Below are 25,859 nucleotides of genomic sequence, written 5' to 3' on the forward strand. Positions count from 1 at the left end.
TGGCTTTAGTGATTTCTTTTAATTAACATCTAGAGTGAAATTACGTAGTTCTTCCACAATCTAATTTCCTGTTGCCTTCATGTAGGACTGAGTGTGGTTAACAGTCAGAGAGCCTGCTAGAGTTTTTAATAATAAGGTTATGCATATACCAGCTCTTGGAAAATATATGCTAATGGCTTTACCAAAATTTACAAAAATTTATGGGCACTTTGGTGGATGAAAAAATATTATTTAAAACCGTGGAATTCCCTTTATGTTATTAAAACTCTGATATTGTTAATAAAAGTAGGTTAATAACAGGGTTTCCGTGGATGTTCTATTTGCTTCATGCTCTCTTTTAGTGTCTGGATGGCCTCTGGACACATGGAAAAGTCCATCTCCCTTTCTCAGGGAGAAGAACAGTAGGACTTGGATGAGGCCTAGAGGAAATAGCAGCTTATTTTATATTATCATGGAGAATGATTAGCATTATATGAGCAGCTTAGTATATAGAAGCTTTTTTCTTCAGACTACTCAGGGTGATTACATTTTTTTAATATAAAGTATATCATTACTTGTTAGTTCATTGCAATTTTTCTAGCAAGTCTCAGACAAGTGTATTTTTTTGTGCAGTTTTGCAAGTCTGATATGGTATCATTATATCTGATACTGTATTCATAGGATCTGTTTCATTTCTGTATGTTTTGAGATCTGAGAAGCACCTAATGCCTGTGACACTGTTGTGATTTAAAATCAAAATATCTTGCTCGTTTCCAAGGTAGTTGTATGAAATATATTTCCCCTCTCTATTAACAAGTCAAGCTGAGGGTTTTTTGAGGCCAGTGTTTTTGGCATCATCAATCCTTAGCTGCATTTTTGGTGCCACAGAAACGAGAGACATCTCTGAATCATTCAAGAGGAATAATGAAATGAGAGGGGAGAAGTTTGGCAGCTGAACCTTGGTGGTGTGCCCCAGCCCTGAGGTGCTGGAGCCGGCCCAGCCCCACGTGAGTGTCGGGACTGCAGGACCTGCAGTAGCTTGGCTGCCCCCATCCAACAGCAGCCCTTTGGCTTGAAAGAACAGATGTGCAGCCAAATTCTGTCTCTTAAAACTGCACATTATAAATATTTAAGATGCACATAAGACTTGTGTGATGGAGCTTCTGCTTCTGTGCATTTGGCGGCCGGTCCTGTTCATCAGTTTTATCGCATGCGGTGCTTGTTGCGAGGACGCTGTCCATGCTGGCAAAACTAAAATTAGATCTGTCAGCTTTTCACTGCTTTGTGGTTTCTCATGTTGTGTTAGTCCCTGTTCTGCTGCTCCACTCCCTGAGCCTGAGCTGCAGTGAGCAGAGTGCTCAGCTGAAAGGTTCTGCAGGTTGTGAGATCTCAACTACATCTGGGCCCAAGAGATCCCAGTGTGGCACTGTGCATCCACACCTCCAAAAGCTATGCCACTGCTACTTCTGTGACCTCAATTGTTCTCATTTCTGTGGTTTTTATGAGCAAAAGGGGAGGGTTATATGGTGCTGAAAAACAGATTCAACAAGTGTGTCAAATCTATACTGATAAATACATAAATTTTCAAAGCAATGCTGTTCCACGCTTACTGTCCTTACCAGGAATGTGTATTAATCCTGCTATCAACATGAAGAGCAGGAACTGTAGCATGGAGCAAATGTATATGAATTGTTTTCCTGTTTATTTCTCTTCTAATAATTACCTGTTCCCTTTCCTGACCAGCAGTGGCTCCGTAGGACAGACTCAGTGTGTGCTTTCTTCTCTGTTCACCTTATTTTCCTTGTTTGTTTGCTGGCATGTGTTTTTTTCCTTCTTGTTTTCCTCTGTCTAGCCACAGAGACAGTTCTCTGCAGTCACTGAATCACATATCAGAATTATCATTTAATATGAATTAGTTTGCTACTTTGCTACTTCAGATTTTAGTCCTGGCAAGCACCACCACAGCCACTTAAAGCCCATCCAGTGAGAGGGATAAACACAGCGACTGAGGCGCTCTGGACAGAGCTGGACAGTTCTCCAGGGTCACACCTTGGCACCCGCTGCCAGTGCCAGCTCACACGTGGCACTGCTGTTCTGTTCACAGTGTAAATGTGGCTCTCCTGAGTGCCTTTCCTTGCCAGTGTTTCTGTGTTCTTCCTGCCCACAAATGTATTTGGTGTCAGCGTGTTTCACTGCCAGGCTTTCTAACATGTGCTCTCCTCCTCAGTACTACACTGCTTAATTTGGCCTTTCAAAAGCCTTTGCTCTCTTGTTTGTGTCTCCACTGGGAGAAAAATGCAGAATTTGGGACTCTGAGATGAAGCTGTCACTGAAATAGATTGGGCAGTTTATTGTAATTGCCAAATTTCTAGTGATCTGAGTTTACTCCCCCACCTTCTTTTTTTTTTTTTTTCTTCCTATTTTAAGTACTGGCTTGTCTGTCTCAGAATCCCAACACTCTTTCTTGGTTAGGTTTTCTGTAGCACATCCTCCCAGTATTTCTTAGAAAAACAACAAGAAGTTACTTGAAATTAGCAAGATGTTAGAATTGTAGGAATATGTTTTCATGTAATCCCCCTTAATTGTCCTTAAAGATAAATACAAAACAAGAGGTTTATTTTTTTAATATAGGTCTAAATAATTGATTCAACTTCTTTACAGTAGATTTGTAATAAATTTTCTCTATCAGAAGAGCTACAGTAATACATGAAAGAGATGAGAGCAGTCACCATAAAAAAGGAAGCAGTGTGGCAAAGCAAATAATTTTGCTTCAGAAGTGCCTGGATAACCAAATTCCTGCTGCTTTCATGTTTTAATCATCTTAAAAGAAGAGGCTGAACTCTCTTAGTGTTTAAAGACCAGATTAAACCCAAAAAACTGTTACAATTCTACGATTGTTAAACATATGCCCTGAAAACACTAGGAAACAAACTCTGTTAATAAATGTATATGTTTACCATGCTTCAGTTAATGTAAGATTATAGATACAGAATTTATATGCAAGTGTGGAACACACACTTCTGGAAACTTAGTGCATGCTTTAGCTGCTCTTGTTTGTCCTGGGAATTGAGAGACCTGTAGCTTAATGCTTGAATATGTTGGTGCATCTTTAAATAGCCTGAATGCAATGACTGCCCAGTAGCCTGAATGCATTAGAATGAAGCATCAAGCTTGTAAGAGTTCTGGGACTTGGAATAGAAATATTTTTCATATTTCCTTCTTCATTAAGCTATCCCTGCTTTTTGTGAGAATTCCCAATTGGCCAGGAAAGGTTACTAAGCTCTCATCTATATCAACTGCAAATGATTGATTTCATCTATCCCTAGATATTCTCCCTACCCATCTGTTTTGCATTCTTAGAGCAGCAGTTTTGGATGCTATTTATATCTTTCCTTGGCAATTGTTTTTCTGTTTAGATTACTACAGTAATTCACCTTTAATTTTCCCTTTGCTGTATTGAAGCAATTTGTATTAGTGATCCTAATCTGTGCTAATGTCACACTCTTCCATTGGCATGACTGAGTAAGAGGCCTTACTTTTTCTCTTATGTGAACTTGTACCTTTAGTTCATCATTAATAAACAGAACTCATTAAATTATTTTTAAACAAAGACAAATGGAAACTTTGTTATGCAATTAAATGGAATATACATAATTGTTGTCTAAGACATGCTGTGCTGCTGTGCTCTTTTGCTGTCATGCAGGTACAGATTTTCCATTCTTGCAATTCCTGCTGCTAAAACCTCATTAGTTAAATCAGTGCTTCTGTGAAACATAAAGTTTAAAGAATGCCAGCCCATCTGAAATGATCTTACTACTTACCATTTGGTTTCCTAACTGTTTATATGTATTTTGTTACTTTGGGAGTGTTCATTAAGCTTACCTGCATACACACACATCCACCTTGCCAGTTTTCTGGAAGATGTGTGCAGCTCCTACCACCCAAGAAAGTGCTATGGATTCTGCAGGTTTATTACAGAACTCCCCATTTTTCAAGCTACTTTTCTAAGTTCTTGTTTTAAAAAAAAAATTAAATCCTGCTTCATGTGAGGAAGTGCTGTAAGAGATGTGACTGAGGCCTCATTCAATTGTCTTTTTTAAGGACAAGAGGAAGGCATCACTTAGGTGTTAAGGATTACTTCTGAGATTCCAGAGATTTGTCACTCACTGCTCTTGACAACCAGCAAATTGTCATTCTCCCTGTCAAGTGTCATTTCTCCAGTCTTACCTGTACTTTTTGTTCCTTTCTTTTACCCTTATTAGCATGTGACAGTAATTTTTCTGTGGTAGAAGGTCTTATGTCAGTTACAGAATTGGGTGCTGGTCTAGCAGTGACTGCATGTGGTCATTCTAGTGGTCAGCTTACACTATTAAGAGAATTCAGATTTATCTGCAGCAATTCAAATTATCAGGAAAACAGTTCTTAAGTTAGGCTACCCTATAATTTTATTCACAAAATATTGTTAGTTAAGCTTTCACTCAGGCTGATTTTCTTCTTCCGTTTGGGTACAGGAAGAACTGGACATTTTTCAAGTACATGTTTTTGGTAAGAAATTTCTTAGCTTGACAAACTATGTGGTAGCTGCTTTTGTTCAAGTTGAGCCTTTGCCAGTGTAATTGCCAGGGCAGAAGCTGTTGGCCACGGGCAGTGAGTGCAGCATCATGGACACACCAGGGCACTGTCAGAGCAGCACGGAGCATCTGATGGTGCTGCTGGTCATTGTCACCCCCACGGAACTGGGACGTGGCTCTGCTGTGCTGCACAGCTCATCTGTGCTCCATGGCTGCAGTAGGATATTGATTGCAAATTGCAGCTTTCCTTTTTGAATTAAAAATGTGAGCAAAGATTCTTCTAAAAATTCCAGCTTGCTTTGGAAAATCTGCTCTCTTAACCTTATGGTTACAGGACTGGGTCTGGCTTGCTTGAGAGAGGAATTTCTACCCTGGAGAATACAAACATCTGCAACCAGTTTCCCACAGTTGTTGTGAACTTTGTTGGCACTAATATATTATTACTAAAACCAGGGTTGATTTTTTTTATCCTTCTTTTTCCAAGATTAAATTTCATTATAGAATTTTGGAAGATCACCTTTGCCTCCCATTTAAATAAATAAATTTATCCTCTTTCTGTAATACATAAAAGGTGACTTTGGTTACCCCATGAATGCTATCAAGTTCAATTTATGTACCCTTAGTATACTAGAAAACAAAATTAGATAATTCATCATCTAAATTAAATGAAACTCCATATTATTACATTAGCATGTGATATAACAAAATTCCTTTAAAAATTTTCATAAAAGTGATCAACTGCTGCATTTTAATTTAATTTGGTATGCTGAATTCTTATGCATCTTAGGCTGTAAAATTTTAAATTACATTTTTAAATAAAAGGTGTTCAGTTATTATAGTTTTATTGCTATGTAAGTTCTTGAAACAATGCTGTTGGTAAAGTCTCACTTATTATATATGTATCTGCACCAGAGTGTACCTTGTTTTTCCATTCCTGGATGTCTGTTTGTAATGAGAATTATTAGGAACATAGTACTAGCAGCTGTCAGCAGGCTCTTGATAAGAAGGTTATTATGTGTTAACTTTAAAGAGTTAGGAATGTATAATTTATGGCTACTTGGTGGATTTTGCAGATGTCCCAGTTGTACACAGTTGCTAATCGGAATGATGGAAAACATGACTTGGAAATACTGTCATTGAGGTTTGTTGCAATCAAGAAACTGCTGTTAGAGTGCAACTTCTCTGTTTGATGTTCAGGAGCAAATCTTAGTCCTGTATTAAAAACACTAAACTGTCTGGGCTTCTTATAAATATTAATTTACCAAATGCACAGAAGTCTGTGACATTTCCTTCAGAAGAAAGGATTAGTTTTAATTTTGCTTGTATCACAGCACAGCAAAGTGAATCACTGTACTTTGGCTTTTGTAGTTCTGTATTTCATACATTTTCTTTTAATATGTCATGTCTTTATCAACAGAGCAACACAGTAGAGGAAATAGGTGCACCTGGTTTGGCAGAGTTAGTTCAGCCATTGTTTCTGTAATAAATTATTTACTTCACTGGTAGCATGTAATGACTTGTGTGACATTTTATAGGCTGTCATACATTTTCAGTCCTGACATTTTAAAAAGCCACAGTTCTTATCTGTGACATGTCTGTGTACTGATGCATGGGCTCTTTACTACTTCTGTAATATTTATATAAAATTTATTGGCAGTAACTACTATTACCCAGCGCATCTCTTTTGAAAGGTCTGTGTATCTCTCCACATTGACTGAGCTGTTCAGAGGGGTTTGGAACTTTCTGGGCATTTTGCCACTACTTCTGTCTGAACTTTGTCTGCATTTGTATCAGCTGCTTTAGTTAGTGGTTGCTCGCTTGATGTTAACATGCTGATTTACACTATAATTAAGAATGAGTAGGAGTTTCTAAGGGAACTCAGAGCTCCTAAGTAACACAAAAATAGTGCTGTTTTAAATAAATTTCTGGAGATAATTGAGTATAAATATTAAAATATCAAACAGCTTGAAGTCCACCTCTTTTGATGGAAAGCTTTGTAATGAGTGTGCAGGGTGGCTGCTGTTCATTATGTTTGTATCACATCTTTTAGAGGAGAAACCTCACTTCCCATGACTGTTTCATATGTTTTGATGCAAGTTGTGACAAAGCATATACCCACACACTGAGTTGTATAATGTAGCTACCTCATGTTTGCCATCTGATACCTTACATAAAAGCAGAACTGTGCTGTCAGTCAGAATATCCTACATTTCTTTGTGAAATAAAATAGCAGTTCAGCAAATGAAGATGTAAGGCGAAGGAAGAAAATTCTTTCTTTTCACTTCTTTGTCTCTTAGTTAAGTAAATCACAGCAGATACAAAATACACTTCAGAGAGCTCTATTCAGCTCTGCCCAAACTTCTGGTGATTTATCTGTCACAAGAGCTCTTGCCAAGGAAAACATATAATTGGAGGGTATCAGCTTCTTGCAATCAATAAAACAAAACATGGACAGACAAATTAATCTGGGAGTGAGCTCTTTTCCACTGGTCTCTTTTCCATTGGGGTAGCTGTTGGCAAGTGAAGTTGTGCTGACTGCGGTCTGCTGCTGTAAGTGACAGAAACATTTGTTCCTTGAGGCTGCTTTGAGGTTGTAGGTGTGCAGAGAGGGCTGGAGCCATGAGTCTGCAGGTATTTTTACTGCTACCAAATAAATTACATAATCCAAATTCCTTATTAGTTGTTTTAATGCCAGAAATGCCAGAGAGAACCAAAGATAAAGACTTTCCATTCATACCCTGGGCAAGATTTTGCAATGTGTACTTATAGTAGTATTGCAGCTGAATTGAAAAGCAGTCTGCTTGTCCATCCACACTGTGGTTTTGTCTCATTTATTTTGGGCTACATTGCTTGCTTGCCCCACACCAGGCAGTGTTAATGTGACCAGTTTCTGTGCAGAGATGAGGGATCTGCTCTGTGCCCCAGAACGTGTTCCAGCCCTGGTTTGTGTCACACTGGCTCTGTGTCACTGGCACTCAGACTGGCACAGGGAGAGCCAAGCCCAGGCATTCCAGTGGAATTGCTCAGGCTGTACCTGGCTGAAGGCTGCTCCTCCTGCTGACTGAAAGCAAATGTTTTCAAGAGCTTGGGTGGATGCTCAGAAGCCTTTTGACAAGTGACCGAGAAGGTGTGAGGAATGGACTGCCAGCAAAGACCAGGCATAGCTGATGATATAAAATAAGACATTAAGAGAAAGGAATGGTGGAACACGTTGCTGCTGTACTTCCCATCATGCTGTTTGTGTAAAAGTACTCATCTGTTGCCAGTGCACACATTTGCAATGGTGCAGAATGAAAATTTGTCCCTAAGTCTTCCTGTAGTCCAATAAGCTGCTCACATTGTCACCATGTTAGAAAAGCTTTAATAACTCATTATGTTCACTGGAGTAGGACAAGAATGAAGTGTGGTGGGGATGCAATTGTGGAACTTGCTGACTGGCAAGAAATGCTTTGCTGATAGATGCTTTACTTTCCCAGACATTTTTGCAGTGTCAGTGCCTTGATGTTCTGTTAAGTTCTTTCTTCTGAAAATATTTATCTTAATTAGTTACTATAGCTAGAGAGTAATTGTCTGATGTCTTCTTTTTTCTTAGTCATTTGTTGGCTAGTAAACATAAAACCACTCAGTCTTTCACAGTGCAACTGGGGTAATTAGTTACAAGTGAGAGATAGCAAGCAATCTGAAAAGGCATTACAGGTTTTTCTCCACCTTTCCCATTTGAGAGCTGTAAGATACTTGATTAAAATTAGCAATAAAAGTATATCACTGGAGTGAAGCAGCATTTTTGTAATGAAACCCAGGTGTTTTATTAAATGTAATAGCATCCAAGCTGGTGGGTTTTCCCCCTCTCCGCTGCACCACAGGTTGTGTTAACAAATGGGCAGCAACCAAGGGATGAAAGGGGGACTTTGCAGGATGGCCATGAGCCTCAGCAAGCTGCAGGCTGCCCGGGGTTTGGGCTGAAGCTCTGAGCTGGCAGCAGCCATACAAACCAGCCCTTGGCTTCCTGCTGGCAGCTGGACTGAGCCCCTGTGAGCACTGCATTGTCTGATCCAGGTGTTTGCTTTAACCCACACAGCACATCAAGGACTGCCACTGCTGGACAAATACCCTGCTCAAAGAGTAAAATGAAACACTAGATTTGTGCTAAAAAGGCAAGGAGGTTTTTCTTGGTAATCAACACTAAATTTCAGGCTAAACAGGTGAGATAATCACTAGAAGGCCACCAGTAATACTGTGGGTATATATTAGAGTGCTGATATTTTATATATATAGTTTGGGACATTATGAAGTAGGCAGATGCACTTTATTCCCAGGTTATTAGATAAAAAAAGACTCAACAATCCCACAGCTGTACATGAATGCTATAGTAGGACTAGGTCTTACCCAGGACATCCCAGGCCTTAGGCAGCTTGTCTTCTTGACTCTGAATCAACAATAAAAATACAGGCAAAAAAGGAGGAAAGAAAAATCAAGGGAAGTATTTTTTCCAGTCGTATTTGTCTGTTCCATGTGACACTAAATGTAAAATTATTTCTTTCTGGCTTAATAAAATAAATAAAATTAGTTTACTTAGAGGACATAAGTCATATTCTTATGAGGCAAAAGCTAGAAGAAATTAGGCTTCAAAGAAGCTCTCTTCTTACATTAGAGATGTTGAATTTTCTTTTAGCACCTCTGTGGTTACAGTGAGTCTGCAGGATTGAAGTGCTTTATTTACTTACCACTCAGGTGTTTATTTGGCTGCCTTGTGCCATCCAGGCAAAGGAGGAACAGTGAGAAGGGGATGGAGCCATGTGTTGGTGGAAGGGCAGTGGCATGTCTCCTTTTTGGGTAAACTTCACCTGAGGGAAACCCAGCAAGGCTGATCTGCAGGAATCAACTACTTGGAATGTTCTTGTTCTCAGAAAGAGAGTAGGAGAGGGGGAAGCCAAGACAAAGGATCCTGCAGGCTAACTTTGGGAAATTGCTAGGATAACAATGCTTAATGGGAATGCTGCATGAAGCTCTAAAGAAGAAAAAAAAAAGATTTTGAAAAACATCAAGTTCTTTCTGGTGAATTTTCTGTCCTAATTTCTCCTGTTCTCTGCTGTTAGGAGAAATAATGTCAGACAGGATGAGGTGTATCTGTGGAACCACAGTTGACATTTTTAGAACCACTAGATGGCATTTAGATCTGGATGACTGAAAATGCTCTGGTGTGTGCTTATGAGGCAAACATTTTTTGCTTCTAAATCTAGGAATGAATGGGGAATTAAATATATATTTGATTAAATTTTAAGTTTAGGAATGTGTGATTTATGCACATATGAGTGGCACTGGGACAGAAATCAGGAGGATCTTTTAATGAAGTTTACTTTCAATACTCCAGTCTGTGGGATTTTCTTGGGATTTCAGGTGATGGTGGAAGAGATGCCAGATCTAATGCTTTTTTGTAAACCAGCATGACTCAGGAAGGGGGACCAAGGAGAGATACAAATAAAAGACTTTCACAGTATTATGTAAATGTTATCAGTTATTAAAAAATAATCCCCTCTTCCTATTTCCCCCAGATGGAATAAAAATCTTCGTTATTTTCTTTGTTTCTCTTACAGAGTTATTATCGAACCAAGGGAGAATTTCCATCTTAAAAGCCACTACAAGAAAGAAAGGTTATAAAAGGTACTGTGTTTCTGCAGCTGAGTCTCTTGAGTGTCTTGTTACTATTTCAGTATGTGTGTTCTTAAATCACTATCCTTTTATTAAATTGTCTTTACACCTCAGAAATTCCTTCATTTGCATGCTATTGAAGGCCAGCTAAAATTTGTGTAACAGAGTGGTAGAATGGCTGAGGAGCAGAAAGAAGGGAATACCCCCATGATATCCCTGAAAACTGCAGCCAGGACAGGACCCATCATTCCTTGTGTCCAGAGCAGAGGCAGTGTAAGGGGTAGAATACAGCTGCAGCTGAGGAAAACAGGGTCACAGTTTCTCTTTTTGCCTTCTCTGAGCCATCTCTCCCTTTTCCTATTACCATGGAAATACTCATTTAGCTTCCTTCTTACAGAGCAGGGGATGTCTCTGAGCTGTGGGACTTCTTCCTGTGGGCAGTAAGGGTGAGATTCTGGATGTCTTTTCTTTTCTCCATGCCCTCCCTGCCAGCTATATCTTATCTGCAATCCAAAGCCAGTCCTCTGCTCTCTTAGAGAATGACCATAAGCATTTTCAGCTGCTCTGAATTCACCTCAATACTTTGCTGTGTCTGTTTTAAATCTGGGGACTTGAAAGTGAATAATGGGATTAAATATTAAAGTACTCTTGTTTGTTTTCCTGAAATATTGCTCCCTTCTGTGTACTGCTTTATTTTTCTCAGTGTAGGTGGATTACAGTTTTAGCCAAGCATTCCTTGAAAATAATCCTCTGAATATCACATATCATGTTACTGACTTTTATAAAGTTTTTTTCCATTTTCATTTGATTGTTTTTAGATTAAACATATATGTCAAACCAAAAAGTTTTATTGAAAATAAATAGCTCATTTAAAGTTTCAAAGCTGTTTGTAGGAAAGATTCTCAGCAGAGTTTACATTGTATTTACTCTCTGAATTGTTTGGGACTTACCTCTGTTACTTTCATAGTTTTAATGAAATGAGTTAGAAGTGTTTATTATAGCTGAAATGTATTCCTGTTTATATAGTGCAGGATTTTAATTTTAATATAATAGAGGGAATTTGCTTGAAACATTTAAAGTGGTTAGAAAGTTAAAGCAAAATTGTTATTTTTCCCACTCAGCAGTTATCAGCAGGATGGTTATTAAAAAAGTATGTTTGAATAGAAAGTAGTTTCTTGAAGCAGATCTTCAGTGATTTAGAAGAAATATTTCTGCTTCCAAATAACTGTAATTAGGCACTAGTGATAAGTTTGTTCCTGGAAATAGGAAATACTCTTGGTGGGGGATGTAAACTACAAAAAGCATTAAGATTTAGTCAAAGATAAAAATGTAGGATAGGCTTGGAAGGGGTGAGATCAGAGTCTAACTATAGCTATCAGGAGGAAAATGACTTTTCCAGAAGACAATTGGTACTGACCCCCTAAATCCAATATTTTTCCCAATTCCTGCTGATTTTCTGGTCAGGGTCAGCCTCAGCAGATGTGATTTAGATGTGGTAGTTGACCAGTCGAAATGGAGCTGTATGAGCACGTCAGATTCAGAACAGGTTTCCCCTGCAGGGAAGGGGGGATGTGGAAAAGGGGGATCCCTGGAGGTCTGGGATGGAGTTGGTGTTGGCAGCCCAGAGGGGATCCCTGGAGGTCTGGGATGGAGTTGGTGTGCCAGCCCAAGGCTGTGGTGACCCGTGCCAGGCTCTCAGCACCTGCAGGGCAGCCTGGACACCATGTCCCAGTGCTCCCTGGCAGCCCAAGTGCTTCCATTTTTGATAGAGCCACAAACCAGTGAATCAAAACCTCTTGTAATAAAGATAGAAATCTTAGCCTTGGAAACTGATGCTTCCAGTTTTGCTCAGAGTATGGCAGTAGCACTGGCAGTGTGAGCCCAGCACGGCGTTTGTGTTGTGTGCGAGGGAAGATCTGAATGAGTAAAGAGCTCTGGAATCTGGACTAATCAATGGGGTTACTGTGGCATCTTGGTACACCCAGGGATATGAAACAGGCATGTCCTCAGTAGGATTCTCTGAGGGCTGCTTTGGCTATCAGTTTAACCCCACAGAAGCCAAGATACTTGGCTAATAGAATAGGAAATGCTTCTCTGGGATAAGGGTTTGTGCCTTGAAAATTCAGCAACACCTTGCACCTGGTAACAGGGAGTTGAACTGGCAGTTGTGGCAATGCTTCTGCTCCTCAACCAGGCAGCACCTTTTTGCAGTGTGTAACAAAGACTGTTCTGTTGACAGAGGTTACATGCTAAAATCCATCATATGGAATGATTACTTTCTCCAAGACTTTCATTAAAATGTATCTGTTTTTCATGTATTTATGTTTATGCATGAACGGAATGATTATTCAAGACAGCAGATGAGTTAAATACTTTTATTTTGCTCAGAAATTATTTATTAGTTCTCAAATGCATGTTTGCCTTGTAATACTAAAAAGCTGTGGTGTTAATCAGCACAAACTTGGATTGCATCCTAAACTTGCAAGGGTAAAATGAACTTGGATTGCATTTTAAATTTACAGATCCTGAAACAGTGAAGAGTGTGCTCTGCACATGCCATTGCAGAAAGCAGATCAACAGTTTTGGTCTAAACAGAGTAGATGTAGTTCGTGCCTCAGGCTTCCAAAACTAGCTTGGTGAAAAAAAATCCTGGATTTAGAATGACACAGATGTTACTAGAGAGAATTAAAGCCAGTGGGCTTTATTCTGTTTTTTTCTGTCTTTGTATTGCTTTAATCTCTTCATTGATACTGTTCCTGGTTTAAAGCAACATAAGGTGGAAATCTGATTGTTTTTAATGAGAGAGGTTGAAATATGGGAGAGTAATTCAGGAAGATTGGTTGGTAAGAGCTAATGAAATTATTTTGATTTACTGGCTTCAAGAATTATACACGAACACTGCCATTATGTTCTTTCCTGTCTGTGCTGATGTTTTCAGTTCCTTGGTGGAGCAATAGAGCAGCCACACAATCCTCTAGATGCGGCTGTGAGAGGTAAACAAGACCCATGTTCTGGAAAACAGCTGAAGGGTTTTGGTTTTGGTTGTTTTCCTCCTGAAAGCAGGTGAAAACCACAGGGAAGAGGCTCATTCTGAACACTTTGGACCTGTGAATTTTTTTCCTAGCAGTGCCAGTTTATTTATTGTATAAAATGCTTTGGGAGATACTAAATATTTGATTCAGATGGGTTAAAGAAACTGTTTCTATTTGATGCACTTATTTTGCATTAATCTTAAAAGTAGTAATTGGAAATGCCCTCATAAATCCTGAGACTGGAGCCCTAGAATTAAAAAGCATTTGTTATTACCCAGGAATGTAGCTGTGCAGTTTTATTGGCCTTTCTTCTACTGTAATCTATGAATCTCATTTAGCTGCATGCAGCCCTGTTCTTCTGAAACATAAAAGGAAGGAAATCTCTCAATAGCCTGAAATCAAATTATCTCTCTGTGTTAATCTACATGTAAGACATCCAAGCCCACTTCTTTAAAGGAAAATAGTTTTACTGATAAGCAGCGCTAGACTGTATTCTTTGGATACTAGAATTAAGTGGATTTTTTTTTTGTCTGCAGAGTGCTATTTATAGCATCAATTAACTCCTCGTGGTTGGGATAAGTCATTTGACACATCTGTTGCTGAGCTTAAACACTCACTGTTCTGTGGGGCCACTGTTGGATTTTTTTCCTCTCAAAATGTGTAATGAAAGGACAATTTTCTACCCAATGGCTCTTGGGTTGGATATGCTGCCCAAACACACTGCCTGATGCCTTTGGGGGCATTTGGAATGGGTGGAGCTGTTGGGCTGCCTGACTGCAGGGCTGACCTCAGCTTTGTTGCTTGCCTTTTTGTTATTTATCTGCTTGATGGTAGCACAATAGTATCTTTTATGAAAGAGTTATTCTGAGCTTCTGCAGGATGTTCCAGCCTCGCTGTAATGTTTCAGTTCCTCTGTTTCACCTGTGACAAACTGGCCTGGCTTTGGGAGCTGCTGCTGGCCCCACTGACTCCTGTTCCTGTATTTTGATTTAATGCTCCTAAGTACAGGGGCTGTGCTCTGCTGTGGTTCCCCACACAGAGCCAGTTTCAGTCAGATTCCTGGCAGTAGCCTTTCTCTTAAAATGGAAGCCCTTTTGCCAAAACTCTAAACACCTGAGAGACAAGAAAAATAAGGATTCTTGTATATTGTTAAGTGAAATCTTGTAATTGTTCTGTGGAAATAACTGCATGAGGCTCTAACAGTGTCTTTATGTTTTTGGCTTATTTGCAGCCAGATTGGATTGGATATTAATGAAGCCCAGCTTTAAAATACATGGGAAGGAAGGACAGACTGAAGTTAGGAACTGTGCTGCTTTTGATTTTTATCCTTTTCTCTTTCTCATTGAAACAGCCTGTTCTGAGAAAAGATGTATTGATTTTGGGTGGCTCTGCTTGCAAGGGAGGCTCTAGAGTAAGGAAGTAATTTCTGTTGAAAATGTGACAGCCTCCATGGTTAATTGAAGGCCTGATTCTATTTAACAGTCACACAGGCTGTTGGAGGGGTTTTCCTTTGCTGCTGGGAAGACATTACTGCAGTGAAATAGTTGTGAAATAGGTTGTCTGTTGTTTCTGCTCAGAGTGATCAGTGGCTGCAGGTTCTGCTGATGTGGGATAGGACCCGGCTGGGCTCAGAGCAAGTGGGGGACATGGAGCTGCTGCTAAAGGCAGCTGTGAGAATACTTGGAAGCCTGGATATCCACAACTCAGAAAGGGACCACAAAGTGCAATCCATTTTTAAGCAGAGCTGCTTATTGATTTCAGTGGGGAAGACCTTTGCAAAATCGATGGCACGCAGCAGCTTTAGTATGCAAGGACACGTGTTCTGGGCTGGTAAAGTGATCGCCCCATGAACTAATCAGCCTGGTAGCAATCATGTCTGGCAAGTTCCAAGGCAGAAGGAAAGGTGTCAGAGCCTTGAGATGCAGCAAATTTGCTATTCATATTCCAAAAGAGATTGCAAAGTATGATCTTGTTCATTCTGGCTTTGATTTTCAAGTTGCATTTTATTTCTATAGAAAAACAAAAGCTACAAAAGGAAATATAAAAAGTTTTTGGCAATATGGTAACATGGACCTGATTATTATGAGGTGTAGTGTTAAACAAATAGAATTGCTGAAGTAATTAAAATACTCTGATTTTTTTCAAGAGAGACCATCTCTGCCTTGTTAAGTCTTTCAGTATTTGTAAGATTATTACAAAAACTATTCCCCCTGGACACTCATTTGGAAATATTTGGGGAGTGTTTGTTTACACAGAGAATTTACAGTGCACAGTGTGAATTTATAGACTATCACATACCCCATTAAACCTTAGTGTGGACACTTTGTAGGTGTGAAGTAATATGCTGCCATTTTGCTGTGCTGCTTTATGCTTAATTAACACAAACACTGATCTCTGAAGAAATGTGGGATAATGAGTGCTAGGATGGAGGAGTTCAGCTTATTTAGTGTAGGCAAGTCCTTAGGTCCCAGAGAGCAAGAGCTCTGCTTCAGAAAGATGTTCTTTGCTCTTTTGGTCTATAGATGACAAATTTTAGAAAGAATTTTTTTTTTTTACATTGGGTAAAAGTAACCATAGGCTAAAGCATTTACTTTAAAAATTACCCTTGTAAAAATATTTCAGTTTCAATTTTAGAGCATTAAACTGAATTATTCATGCTATTATATATATGCAGTTGTGAGAAGATGTTCTGTATTTCCATAATTTTTTTTCTTTTCCATTTAGAAGAATATAGCAGTTGAAATTTACCTTACTGGGGAAAGAGTGTAATTAAATCTATGTAGACACACTGTATCAGCAAGCCCTGAAAACACTGCACGAAATTTTGGAATGAAAACCTTGAAAACCCTAGTAGCAAAGTGCTGAAGTGAGGAATCTTTATCAAAGGGAAGCTGTAGAAAGAAGACTGGTGTCATTTAAGCATCTAGTGATTAATATATAGAGATTTACTTAGATATAAGAATTTTTTTTTTTCTGAGAACTGTATCTTTTCTGAGGTACTACAGTGTGATTTCAGTGCTTTTAATTAAAACACTAATTAAATTATTCCTTTTTAAATGAACTTGGAACCATTTTGGTAAGATTGGAGATCCTGTGGTGCTATTGACCAGAGCCAGTTCTGTAGTGAGTTAAATCTTGGAAGTGTATTGCCTTTACAAGCATATGTTTGGATGCTTTTGTTGGTGTTGCTTAACCCCGTTCATAGTATGATAATCTGCAAATTTATTTGCAGGATTTATGTATTTATTTATACAGAATTGCCCCTGCTGGATGATCAGATGAAATTTCTTACTAATGTAAAAGCTCAAATATTTCACATTGATGTTTTTTTCTGCAGTAATGGAAGTGGGGAGCTGCAGCATTCATTGCAATGTCCTTAAGATGCAGAGTTCCTTCCCAAGGAGTTCTGTTACCATTTCCACTGCCCTCGTTCATTCCCTGGTTTAAACAGTTGTTTCACAGACTGCCTCTGTCCAAAGGAACACAAAAACCCTGAGCAGCTTTTTTGTTGTTTCTTTTGACACCAGCACAGCGTGTCTGTCTGTGGCTACCAGAGAACTATATTGAAATGGCTTTCTTTGTGAGCTCCTCATTGCTATTCATTGGTGGAGGTTGTCACGTAAGGGTCAAATTAGAACTCAGTCAACCACAGCATGAGGGGACCCAGGCTCAAGATAGATTTCAGCATAAGATCTGAGAAGCAGTTTATTTGGAATGTGTTACATGTATTTTATATATATGTGTGTCCAAAGTGTTATTCTTTTATCTCCAGAAACTCAGTTATGTTTAATTTACTCTCTCTGGTCATTTACTTGAGAATTAGCCTTTCTCTCACTTTGCCCCCTGACTTTCATCTTTGGGCATATCTATGCACAGTTTTCTTACAACTTTTTTTACAGTTTTGGGCACAGAATTTTCTACTGTTAGTTTAAGAAAAAATGAGATTTCTGGCATGATGGTTCTGTGCCCTTTGAGGTTGGATCCATGCAAAGAAAGGATCATATTTCTGGTAATTTGGCTGAAACACAAGAAATTTTGTTTATGCTGGCTTCAGGAAGGCAGACTATACCTGGTCAAGCAAAAAAATCTGCCAGGGCAACATTCCTCTCTGAAAATGTTCTAAAGCATTTGAACCAGCAGAATGAATTTGTACTGGCTCTGCATTTTGTGCCACGTGGTTGCAGCATTTTTGATGTGGTAGCTTAAGACTGGCAGTGCTGCCTCACAGAACCATTTCTTACCAAATGGGTGCTGTTCATTCTCCAGCAAAAACAGGGACTAAACTGGCAGCTGCTGACCCAGAGAAGTTTCAGTGGTAGATGTTGTAAGACTAAATACATCAGGGATTTACTGAGCTACACAGATGACCTGATATCCCAAAAGCTTCTTTTACTTTGGTTTCATACAGGATCAGGTAGGTGCACATACAGACAGGGAGAACAAGCTATTGTGCGGTGTTCTTATTTTAGAAATGAATGTCCCCTCTCTAACAGGGATCTGTGAAATGATCTTGAGCCATTTGGGGCTTGCATATCTCACAGGGGCCTAAAGTTGTGTGCCCAAATAACAGCTCTCATTTCTGAGACCATCCTGTTAGGTCTCTGTGATTTAAATTGCCTGGTTACAACATCCAGCTTTGCAACATTCCATCATCCTCCTTGCAGTCTAGAGTTTTCCCTGATTTTGGACATTAACTGTAAATCTCACAGGAACATGCAAGTATTGATCACTGATAACAAATTTGATTAATCAGGGTCTTTTTTTTTTTTCCTTTAGGAGTCTCAGGATTGGCTTCTCTGAACATTATTTCTTTTACTACAAGTTAGGAGGAAAACAGTGCAATAAATAATTTCTACAACACAGTGAGAAGAACCTGGGCACTGACTGTGTATAGAAGGGGCTGTAATACCTTATTAACTAACTCTGTCTCTCTTTCCTCTCTCTTGTAGCTGATTCTTCTTGAGGCTGCTCTCCTGCTTTGTCTGTCCTGTTCTGTTCTTAGTGGGTGATGTCCCAGCAGCTCTAACCCTCAGACTTCAGCACCTCTCTAGGTGTGTATGGCTCAGTTTTCTCTGCATGCTTTCTGGTGTCGCATGGGGGGCAACACTCATGTTATGCTACTCATCTCTCGTGGCACTTGAGGCTGAGAATGTCATTAGCATGTGTTATGTTTCAGTTCCATGGATTGTTTAAGCCCCATTTTTGCTTTTATTCTGCTGGCTTTCTTCCCTGGAGAAGCACAAAGCTGCTGTTTCTATGCACACTCACAGGCCTTCGTGTTTGCTCCTACAGCTGAGCAGCTCTGTGAACGAGCTTCCTGATGCTCATGGAAACGTCTCCTGCCAGCAGGACTGACAGACTTGGACTGGTCTTGGATAGAGCAGTAGTGGGGCAGCTGAGTTCAGCATCCAGATGAGAGGGATCCCTGTGAGCCCCTTCCCCTGCAGCTGGGAGCAGCCTGAGCTGTGCTGTGCCACTGGCAGAGGACACTGCGCTCTCCAAAGGCAGCTCACTCACAGACCCCATCTCCTTAGGAACACACTTTGAAGTGCAGGGGATTTGAGGTTCCCCATGACTGTTAGGATTCAGGTGCCCAAATGTCACAGAACTTGACCCCTCTTAATCTGAAGGGCTCTTCAAAAGCTCTTGACTGTCAGTTCCATCCTATAATAGCAAAATTAGCATGAAGAGTTGACTCACGTTTTTTGTGGTGCGCCAGGTGACCCTTGGAGTCTTGGCAGTGTTTCCAAGAGCCTCAGACTTGGGTCTGAGCTGGGGTATTAGCAATGAGCAGGACCCCTGTTTTGGCCCTTTGCACTGGGGTGATTTTCATCCTGGGTGAGCACTGAGGTTGTATTGACTCAGAAGGGGCCTTTTGATGCATTAGTGGAACAGTCAGAACAAACACCTCCTCTGATGCATTAGTGGAGCAGTCAGAACAAACAGCTCCTCTGATGCATTAGTGGAACAGTCAGAATAAACACCTCCTCTGATGCATTAGTGGAACAGTCAGAATAAACATCTCCTCTGATGCATTAGTGGAACAGTCAGAATAAACATCTCTTTGCTCTAACTCCAGTGCAGCACTAATGTATTTAGAGTCACGTAGGCAGGACAGAGAGATTTGCTGCTGTCAGCGTAGCCTTTGATACTCTGTAGGCAACTGTTTGCTGTGTTTAGAAGTGCAGCCTAAGGAATAATTTTTACCTGGCTGCTCTGGGTCTAATATTTTCATTTATTGATACCCTTTTCAATGCACTTTAATTTATTTACAAATGGTAGCAAATTGCAAGTGGCGACCTGAGTAACTGACTCATGAGTCAGTACTTTTATTTTTCTCCTCCAGTCTAGACTGCTGATAATGTAAATTGTTGAAACCCTGGGTTAGTAATTAGGGGTGCAATCAACAGCAAGCAAATACTTATCTGATAATAAAACATTTGAAATGCGGAAGTCCATCTTTGTGCAACAATACTTAAAAGGCAGTTATTGGTCCTACCGCTGTTTCTGCATAGCAATTAGGATTTTTGTGGTCACTAATTGTGTATCTGAAAATTTATACAGTTTATTTTCTGCCTGTGTTTTTCTTTGCAAATAGAAAAGAAGCATAGTATTTATGGTTATAATGAGGTTAACACTGTACTTCCTGCAGGGAGATCTCTCTAAAGATTTGTACCATTTATAGAACCCAAATTTTCTAGGTTTTCTCATGTGTGGCATCAAGGGCTTATATCTCATTAAGGATTTTCTAAACAGGATCTTTGTCACATTATCAAAATGTGACTTGAAAGTTATATACCAGCTCAGTCATCAACTTGATTTTTGTTATTAAAGCTGTAACTCCTTCTGAAGAAGGACTTCTTGATTTTTCTTGCGTTGTTGCTAATGCTTTTCCTCAGAACAGAAACTTACATTATATGTCCTACAAGAAACCTGTTTTAAATTTAGTTACTGTTGATACCATCTTGTCATCTTCTTTCCCCTACTGGATTTACTTTTTGAAATCAGTCCACAGACATACCCAGCCTGTGGGACCCCAAAAGATGACTTTTGTGTTGATTGCATGTGAGAAAGAGCAGTTTTAGCTGCAGACAGTTCCTGAAAACTGGGCCTGTGTGATGAGCTGAATTCCTGCTCTGCAGCACCTGGAAGGAGCCTGTCTGCATTTGTGAATCCTGACTGATCCAGACTCTTCTTGGGCCTGGAATATCCCCTGTGAGGTGTATTTGGTCTGTGGCAGCCAGGCTGTTTGTCTGCTCTAGCATGAGGGCAGTGATGATCACTAACCCAGGGCTTGTCTTTAGGAATGTATGGCTGGAAATGCCACCCCAGGGATATTTCTTCCAAAATCTGACTTGTGTCCAGGTCTTTGCAGTCCCACTCTTTCACACTCCAAGGAGTCTGTGAGCAGGCCTGGAACTCCTGGGAGTAGTGACAGCAAACAGAGCTGTCTCCATCTGTGCAAAAGCAGGGAAGCAAAAAAGCAGAAATGTGGAACTTGGCTGCACACAAGCCAGCTGAGGTCCAGAAAGTCTGGCTGTGTTCATGTCTAGCTGTGCCAGGGCTAAATCCTGCTGAGATAGAGCAGGTGAGTCTTCCTGTGACTTCCCATGAATCATACTATCCTTTTAGAGGGTTTTGATTCTCCTTTGCAGAAACCAATGTACTCTGAAGGTTTTATAGACTTTTAATAATCTATTGGAAAGTCTCAGAAGTTGGCAGTTTGGTCTGTGTTTGACTAGTCTGTGACATCTGGAAAACCCTTTGGTGGTTTTTGATTTTCTTTCAGAATTTCAATAGAAGTTAAATCAATGCATGAATGACAAAACTCATTTCTGCCTACTGGTCTGCAAACATGAAAGGCTCAAGCCATGGTTATAAGTAAACATTATGAGATTAATACATGATAATCCTTACGCTGTTCCTAACATGATTTTATATTACTCTGATTCCTTTCAACAGCAACTCTCTAAGGGTTAACAATGAACACAGAGCCACTGGCAGGTTATTCCTCATGAAATCCATTGGATTTGGGTCTGTCACTCCTGCCCCAGTGTTTTTTTGGCCTGTTGGGTGATTTCAGCCATATTTGACAAAAGCAAGGAGACTTCAGCCTGCTTAGGAGTCCCCAACAAACTGTAAAAACATGCAGCTTAATCACTACTAATACTCCTCTTTGGGACGTAACAGTATTATGACCACATTATTATGAGCTACCAAGGAATCTGCACAGGAGAGACTCCTGATAAATGTAACAGTCATGGAAAATGGATCAGTCAAGAGTGTGCATCATCTAAAGGCACTGAATGATGAATTGCAAAGCATCAGGGAGCAGGGAACTATCTGTGCTCATGGAAATCCTTGTTGATAGATGGAAAACAAAGAATCTTTGGCAGCAAATCGAGGGACAATTTCTCAGGACTTAAGTTCAGCACAGAACATGAACAGTTCTTGAAGTACAGGAGCCTGAGACAGTTCTGCCTCTGCTTGTCTCAGAGGTGCTTTAAGTCGTTTAGTAGTAGAGGGGTTACTTGTTTAACTTTGAAGGATTCTGTTGAGGCCATAATTTATGTTTATATTATATTGCTGATTTCATACTTGTAGTAAAATATTTTAAGTGGTGTTCAGGTCACAGATATGTGGAATCAATGGGGAGTTTTACTGCATGTACCATACAGGTGAAGATAGGATTTTAAATGGGGTTGTTTCATTACCCTGCTAGGGAAGACATAAGGCAGAAGTTCTAACCCACCTAGTTGATTTCTGAGTTCTTTTTCTGCATTGAAAGACAAGCAGTCCTGTGTGTTTTCCATGGAAGATGTTTGCTTTTTCATTTGCATTATTAGCATGAAGGACTGTTTCATTGACGGAAATCATCAAGCATTTCAACTGCAATTGCAGTTAAAAATGTTTTCTGTATTTAAAAATGTTTTCCATGTTACAGTGTGCTGCTATAATTTAAGTATGAAAGCTAATTTCAGCTACTGTCTGTTAAGTTTGGGGAGGTGTGGAAAAAATAGACACAACTGTGTTCTTCTACCATGAAGTTTCTGTCCTTAATAATGTTAAACTTCTCACTTATGCTGTTAAAGACAGAAATTCCTGGTGTCTGTAGTGAGAATGTTCCTCTTTCCCTCTACAACCATATCTTTTTTAATGTATTTCTTTTAAGTACATTATTATTTGCACAGTGAAATTAGCTCTGCAAGAGGGATGAAAACCCTTGTCAGAGCAGTTTTAGCAAAACGATCAAAGGAATTAAATACAAATTTTCTCAAAGGTGAGCATATTTTTTTTCTTTTTTGAACAGGGAAGTCTTAGATTAATTGCTTTTAATTTAAAATCAAATCAATGGATGGAAAGATGGATGCTTTTCAAAGAGCACTGCAGTTTGCTGCTTAGAGTGATCGGTATTTTAGCAAGGTGACTAACGATATGCATTTTTATCTTTAACCTCTGACCCGTGCCCTCCCCACCCTTTACCTAACCCTTTCCATTTGCCCTGGTCAGTTAACAGGCAGGAAGCATTTGAAAGCAGTCATGGATGACTATGATATCAGGTCTGCTGCCAGCATTTTGGCATCTGTTAAAGAGCAAGAAGCTCGTTTCGAGCGGCTCACCCGCGCACTTGAGGAGGAGCGGCGCAATGTCTCCCTGCAACTCGAGCGTGCCAATCAGCCCGCAGACCGCATGAGCATCTGCAACATTGGCAATGGTCAGCCCCTGGCAACCGCCTGGCAGCAGCTCGTACTGCAGGTAAAGCCTGCTCCTTTCACTGTCCCTGGAGCCCACCCTAGCACAGTGTCCATCCCAGACAGTCAGTGCATGGTGTGTTGTCAGCATTTCATTAGTGTGTGCTGTGTCTGAAGCACCCACACTGCACCCCAGCTCGGGGCTGTCATCAGCTGGGAGCCTTTGGAGCCTTGCCTTGGAAGCTGCTCTTGCTCCTAGCTCATGGGATACTTTTAAAAGTATGTGCATACTTGGGTAAAAGCCCTAAGAAGGGATCTTCACACCCTCCTCTAATCTATGCACTTGCTGTAAGTCTGGTGATGTGCTGGTGATTGTAAAAGAAGGCTGAATCATAATCTCCATAGCAAACAAAATTTCCATTAGAAATAGCTGGACTTTGAATAGAGGGAGCAGCATGAAAAGCAGGGATTTCCCTCCTGCAAAGCCGTATTGTTTGTGTAGGGAGGACTTCATAATTTGTTTCTCATGTGCAGTGAATTGATAGACTATTTTAATGATGCAAACTGGCTTTGTGGGTAGCTTTAGATTTCCAAATATTGTTTTGCTTGATACACATTCTTTAACTGTTTGAATGTGCAATGACAAACTACTTACGTCTCTGAATTACTTCAGCTCTCAAACCCCTCTGACACACAAGGTAAGTCATGCAGAAGCAATAGTACCATTTGTGAAGGTCTGTTTCCTAAGAAAACATTGTTCAATTCAGAAGCAAGCTCTGGGCTATGGGGATTCCAGAAGTTGTTTCCCAGTTATACCAGACTGTTTTACAATTATACTTGTATTGAGGCAGATTTTACCTTATATTATGACAGCACTGCTTTTCTAGTAACAGCTGCCATGTTTTTTACATGAAGATGCCTGAATTTGGGATTTCATGTGAAAGGAGCAGCCTGAACTGGTCAGGGTAAAAGTCTGACCATGTGTGGTAGGAGCTGTAGATGGTTATCCTCTGATGAGCAGCTGGGCTGGGAGAGGGGAGATGTGCTTACATATTTTTTATAGGAAAAGGACAAGTTCATCTTCACTTTTTCTGAATGACTTTGAGCAAAGTGCCTGATTAATAGCTTCAGAATGAAATTCCTTATCCACAAAACTGATGAAGCATGAGTTTTCTGCAGTGTAATAGATTAAGGTCTAACCACTTCCAAGAAAACTTAATAAAAGAGTTTTAAGTTACTGGGGTCTACATGACTCTTATGGAGAAACAGCCCTTTTAAGTGACCCCAGGCTGAATCTGCATAGGCTCAGCTCCCTGCCACTGGGTGAGGGGAGCTTTAATTAAATGATAATTAGCACTGAGGTTTTTAGAGTTCCTTGTGTATGAAATAAATGGTTAAATAGCTAAATATGCACAATTAAGAATCAATGTAAGGTTAGTTGTGTGAATTTTCATAAAGTATACCAAAGGCCAAATTCCTCCCTGACTTACTGGAATTAAAAAGTGTTTAACTGAAGGATGAAAGCTGTATCTTCAGTCTTATGCAGAGTATATAATATTTTCATCTCTGGTGTTCTGTGTTGCATTTCATTGTGCAGAGTACACAAAGCAAAAGGCTGTCTGTGCTCTGCTGTCTGTGGGGATTGCTCACACCCTGCAGTGAAATCCACCTCTCTGAGGCTGTTCAGTGAGCACTGGCTGAGTGCTGCAGATCACCCCAGTCAACTGCTTGGTATAAGGAATATTGCAAAGTAACTCAAGTAGCAGCTTTTGGTGGTGATTATACATAATCTAGTTATTCTGTGTATGATTTGGACAAAAGAAAGGAGGGTTAGCTCCATTTTATGAGAGTGACAAATAATCTTTCATGATCTTCACAACCAGGCATCAGTTTTCCATGTTGTTTGTTTGTCAAAGTGGAATCTGCCAAAGGGATTTGTTAGGGAAGTGTGTATAGTCAGGGCTTTGTAAATAGAATCTCTCTCACAACTTCTTGTTCAATATACAATCCCACACTTACTCCCTTCTTAGAATGGAAAATTAAGTCCTTTTTTTTCCCTTTTAATTTTAGACATGGAAAAGTACTATATATGTGGGCAGTGTGCCAGGAGTGTTACACTGTTCTGAAGTTCTCAAAAGACAAAATCAAGGTCTTATGAAAATATTGATTCTAATTAATGAATCCTGGAACTCTTATTTTCATTTTAATTTTTTTTTTAAATAGCAGCTTTAAACTCGTTCCATAACAATAATTCCTTGTCCTAGACAGCCCAGTTGGCCAATTGCTGGTGAGTTCTGCCTGTTCAGTGTGAATTTCAAATACTGGAATGGAACGTATGAACTCTGGTGCACTTGCTGACTTTTTCTGTGAGTGTCTCTGCCATTGTGTCTTGTCTTTTCTTCTTAAAGAGAAATACCAGATCTGCAGATGAGGTCAGGGATGTGCTGTAATTGCCAAAAAGTGCGTGCATAGGCTTCTTGATTTTGTGATAAGTGTGGATATTTTTTTTAATAAAAATTACCTTAAACTTAAAAATTACCTTTTCATGAGAGAGGTTGATTACTTGAACAATCTAAACAAATCATGAATGGTTTGTTCAGATATTAGTTAGAAATAGCTGAGATTATTCTTTAAGAGGAAGCTTTCTCAGAGTAGGGGTTTCTGGGAAGCACTGTCCCCACAATGAGAGGTCCTAAGTGTTGTTGAAATGTCTCCTGTTAATGTTAGTGAGAGTCTTTTACTCAGGTAGGGGCCAAGGTGAGCAGTTTGGCAGTGCCTGCCAAACCTCCAGGCTCTGCAGAGGTTTGTACCCATCTGTGTTCCTGCAGGAGGCTGTGAGCAGCTCCTGCCATAGGGACAAGTCCCCTTTAACCCACACAGGCCCTGGTGAATGGGGACAAAAGTGCTTTTTGTGCTTAATATGCCTGAATGATGGG

General features: G+C 39.9%; 1 protein-coding gene across 3 annotated transcripts in view; it reads left to right on the top strand.

Moving 5' to 3' along the window:
• Window positions 1–25,859, top strand: part of ARVCF (ARVCF delta catenin family member) — a 247,197-nt gene that overhangs the window by 72,429 nt on the left and 148,909 nt on the right. For 2 of the 3 annotated variants that reach the window (XM_059485482.1, XM_059485483.1), the window contains exon 1: window positions 22,760–22,987. In XM_059485482.1, the coding sequence (XP_059341465.1) occupies window positions 22,772–22,987 (216 nt within the window). In that variant the 5' untranslated portion in view covers window positions 22,760–22,771. Of the gene's footprint in view, window positions 1–10,144; window positions 10,212–22,759; window positions 22,988–25,859 lie in introns of those variants that run through there. The other variant, XM_059485486.1, reaches the window with a different exon arrangement.

This window comes from Ammospiza nelsoni, chromosome 18, assembly GCF_027579445.1.
Source record: "Ammospiza nelsoni isolate bAmmNel1 chromosome 18, bAmmNel1.pri, whole genome shotgun sequence".
Classification (NCBI taxonomy): Eukaryota; Metazoa; Chordata; class Aves; order Passeriformes; family Passerellidae; genus Ammospiza; species Ammospiza nelsoni.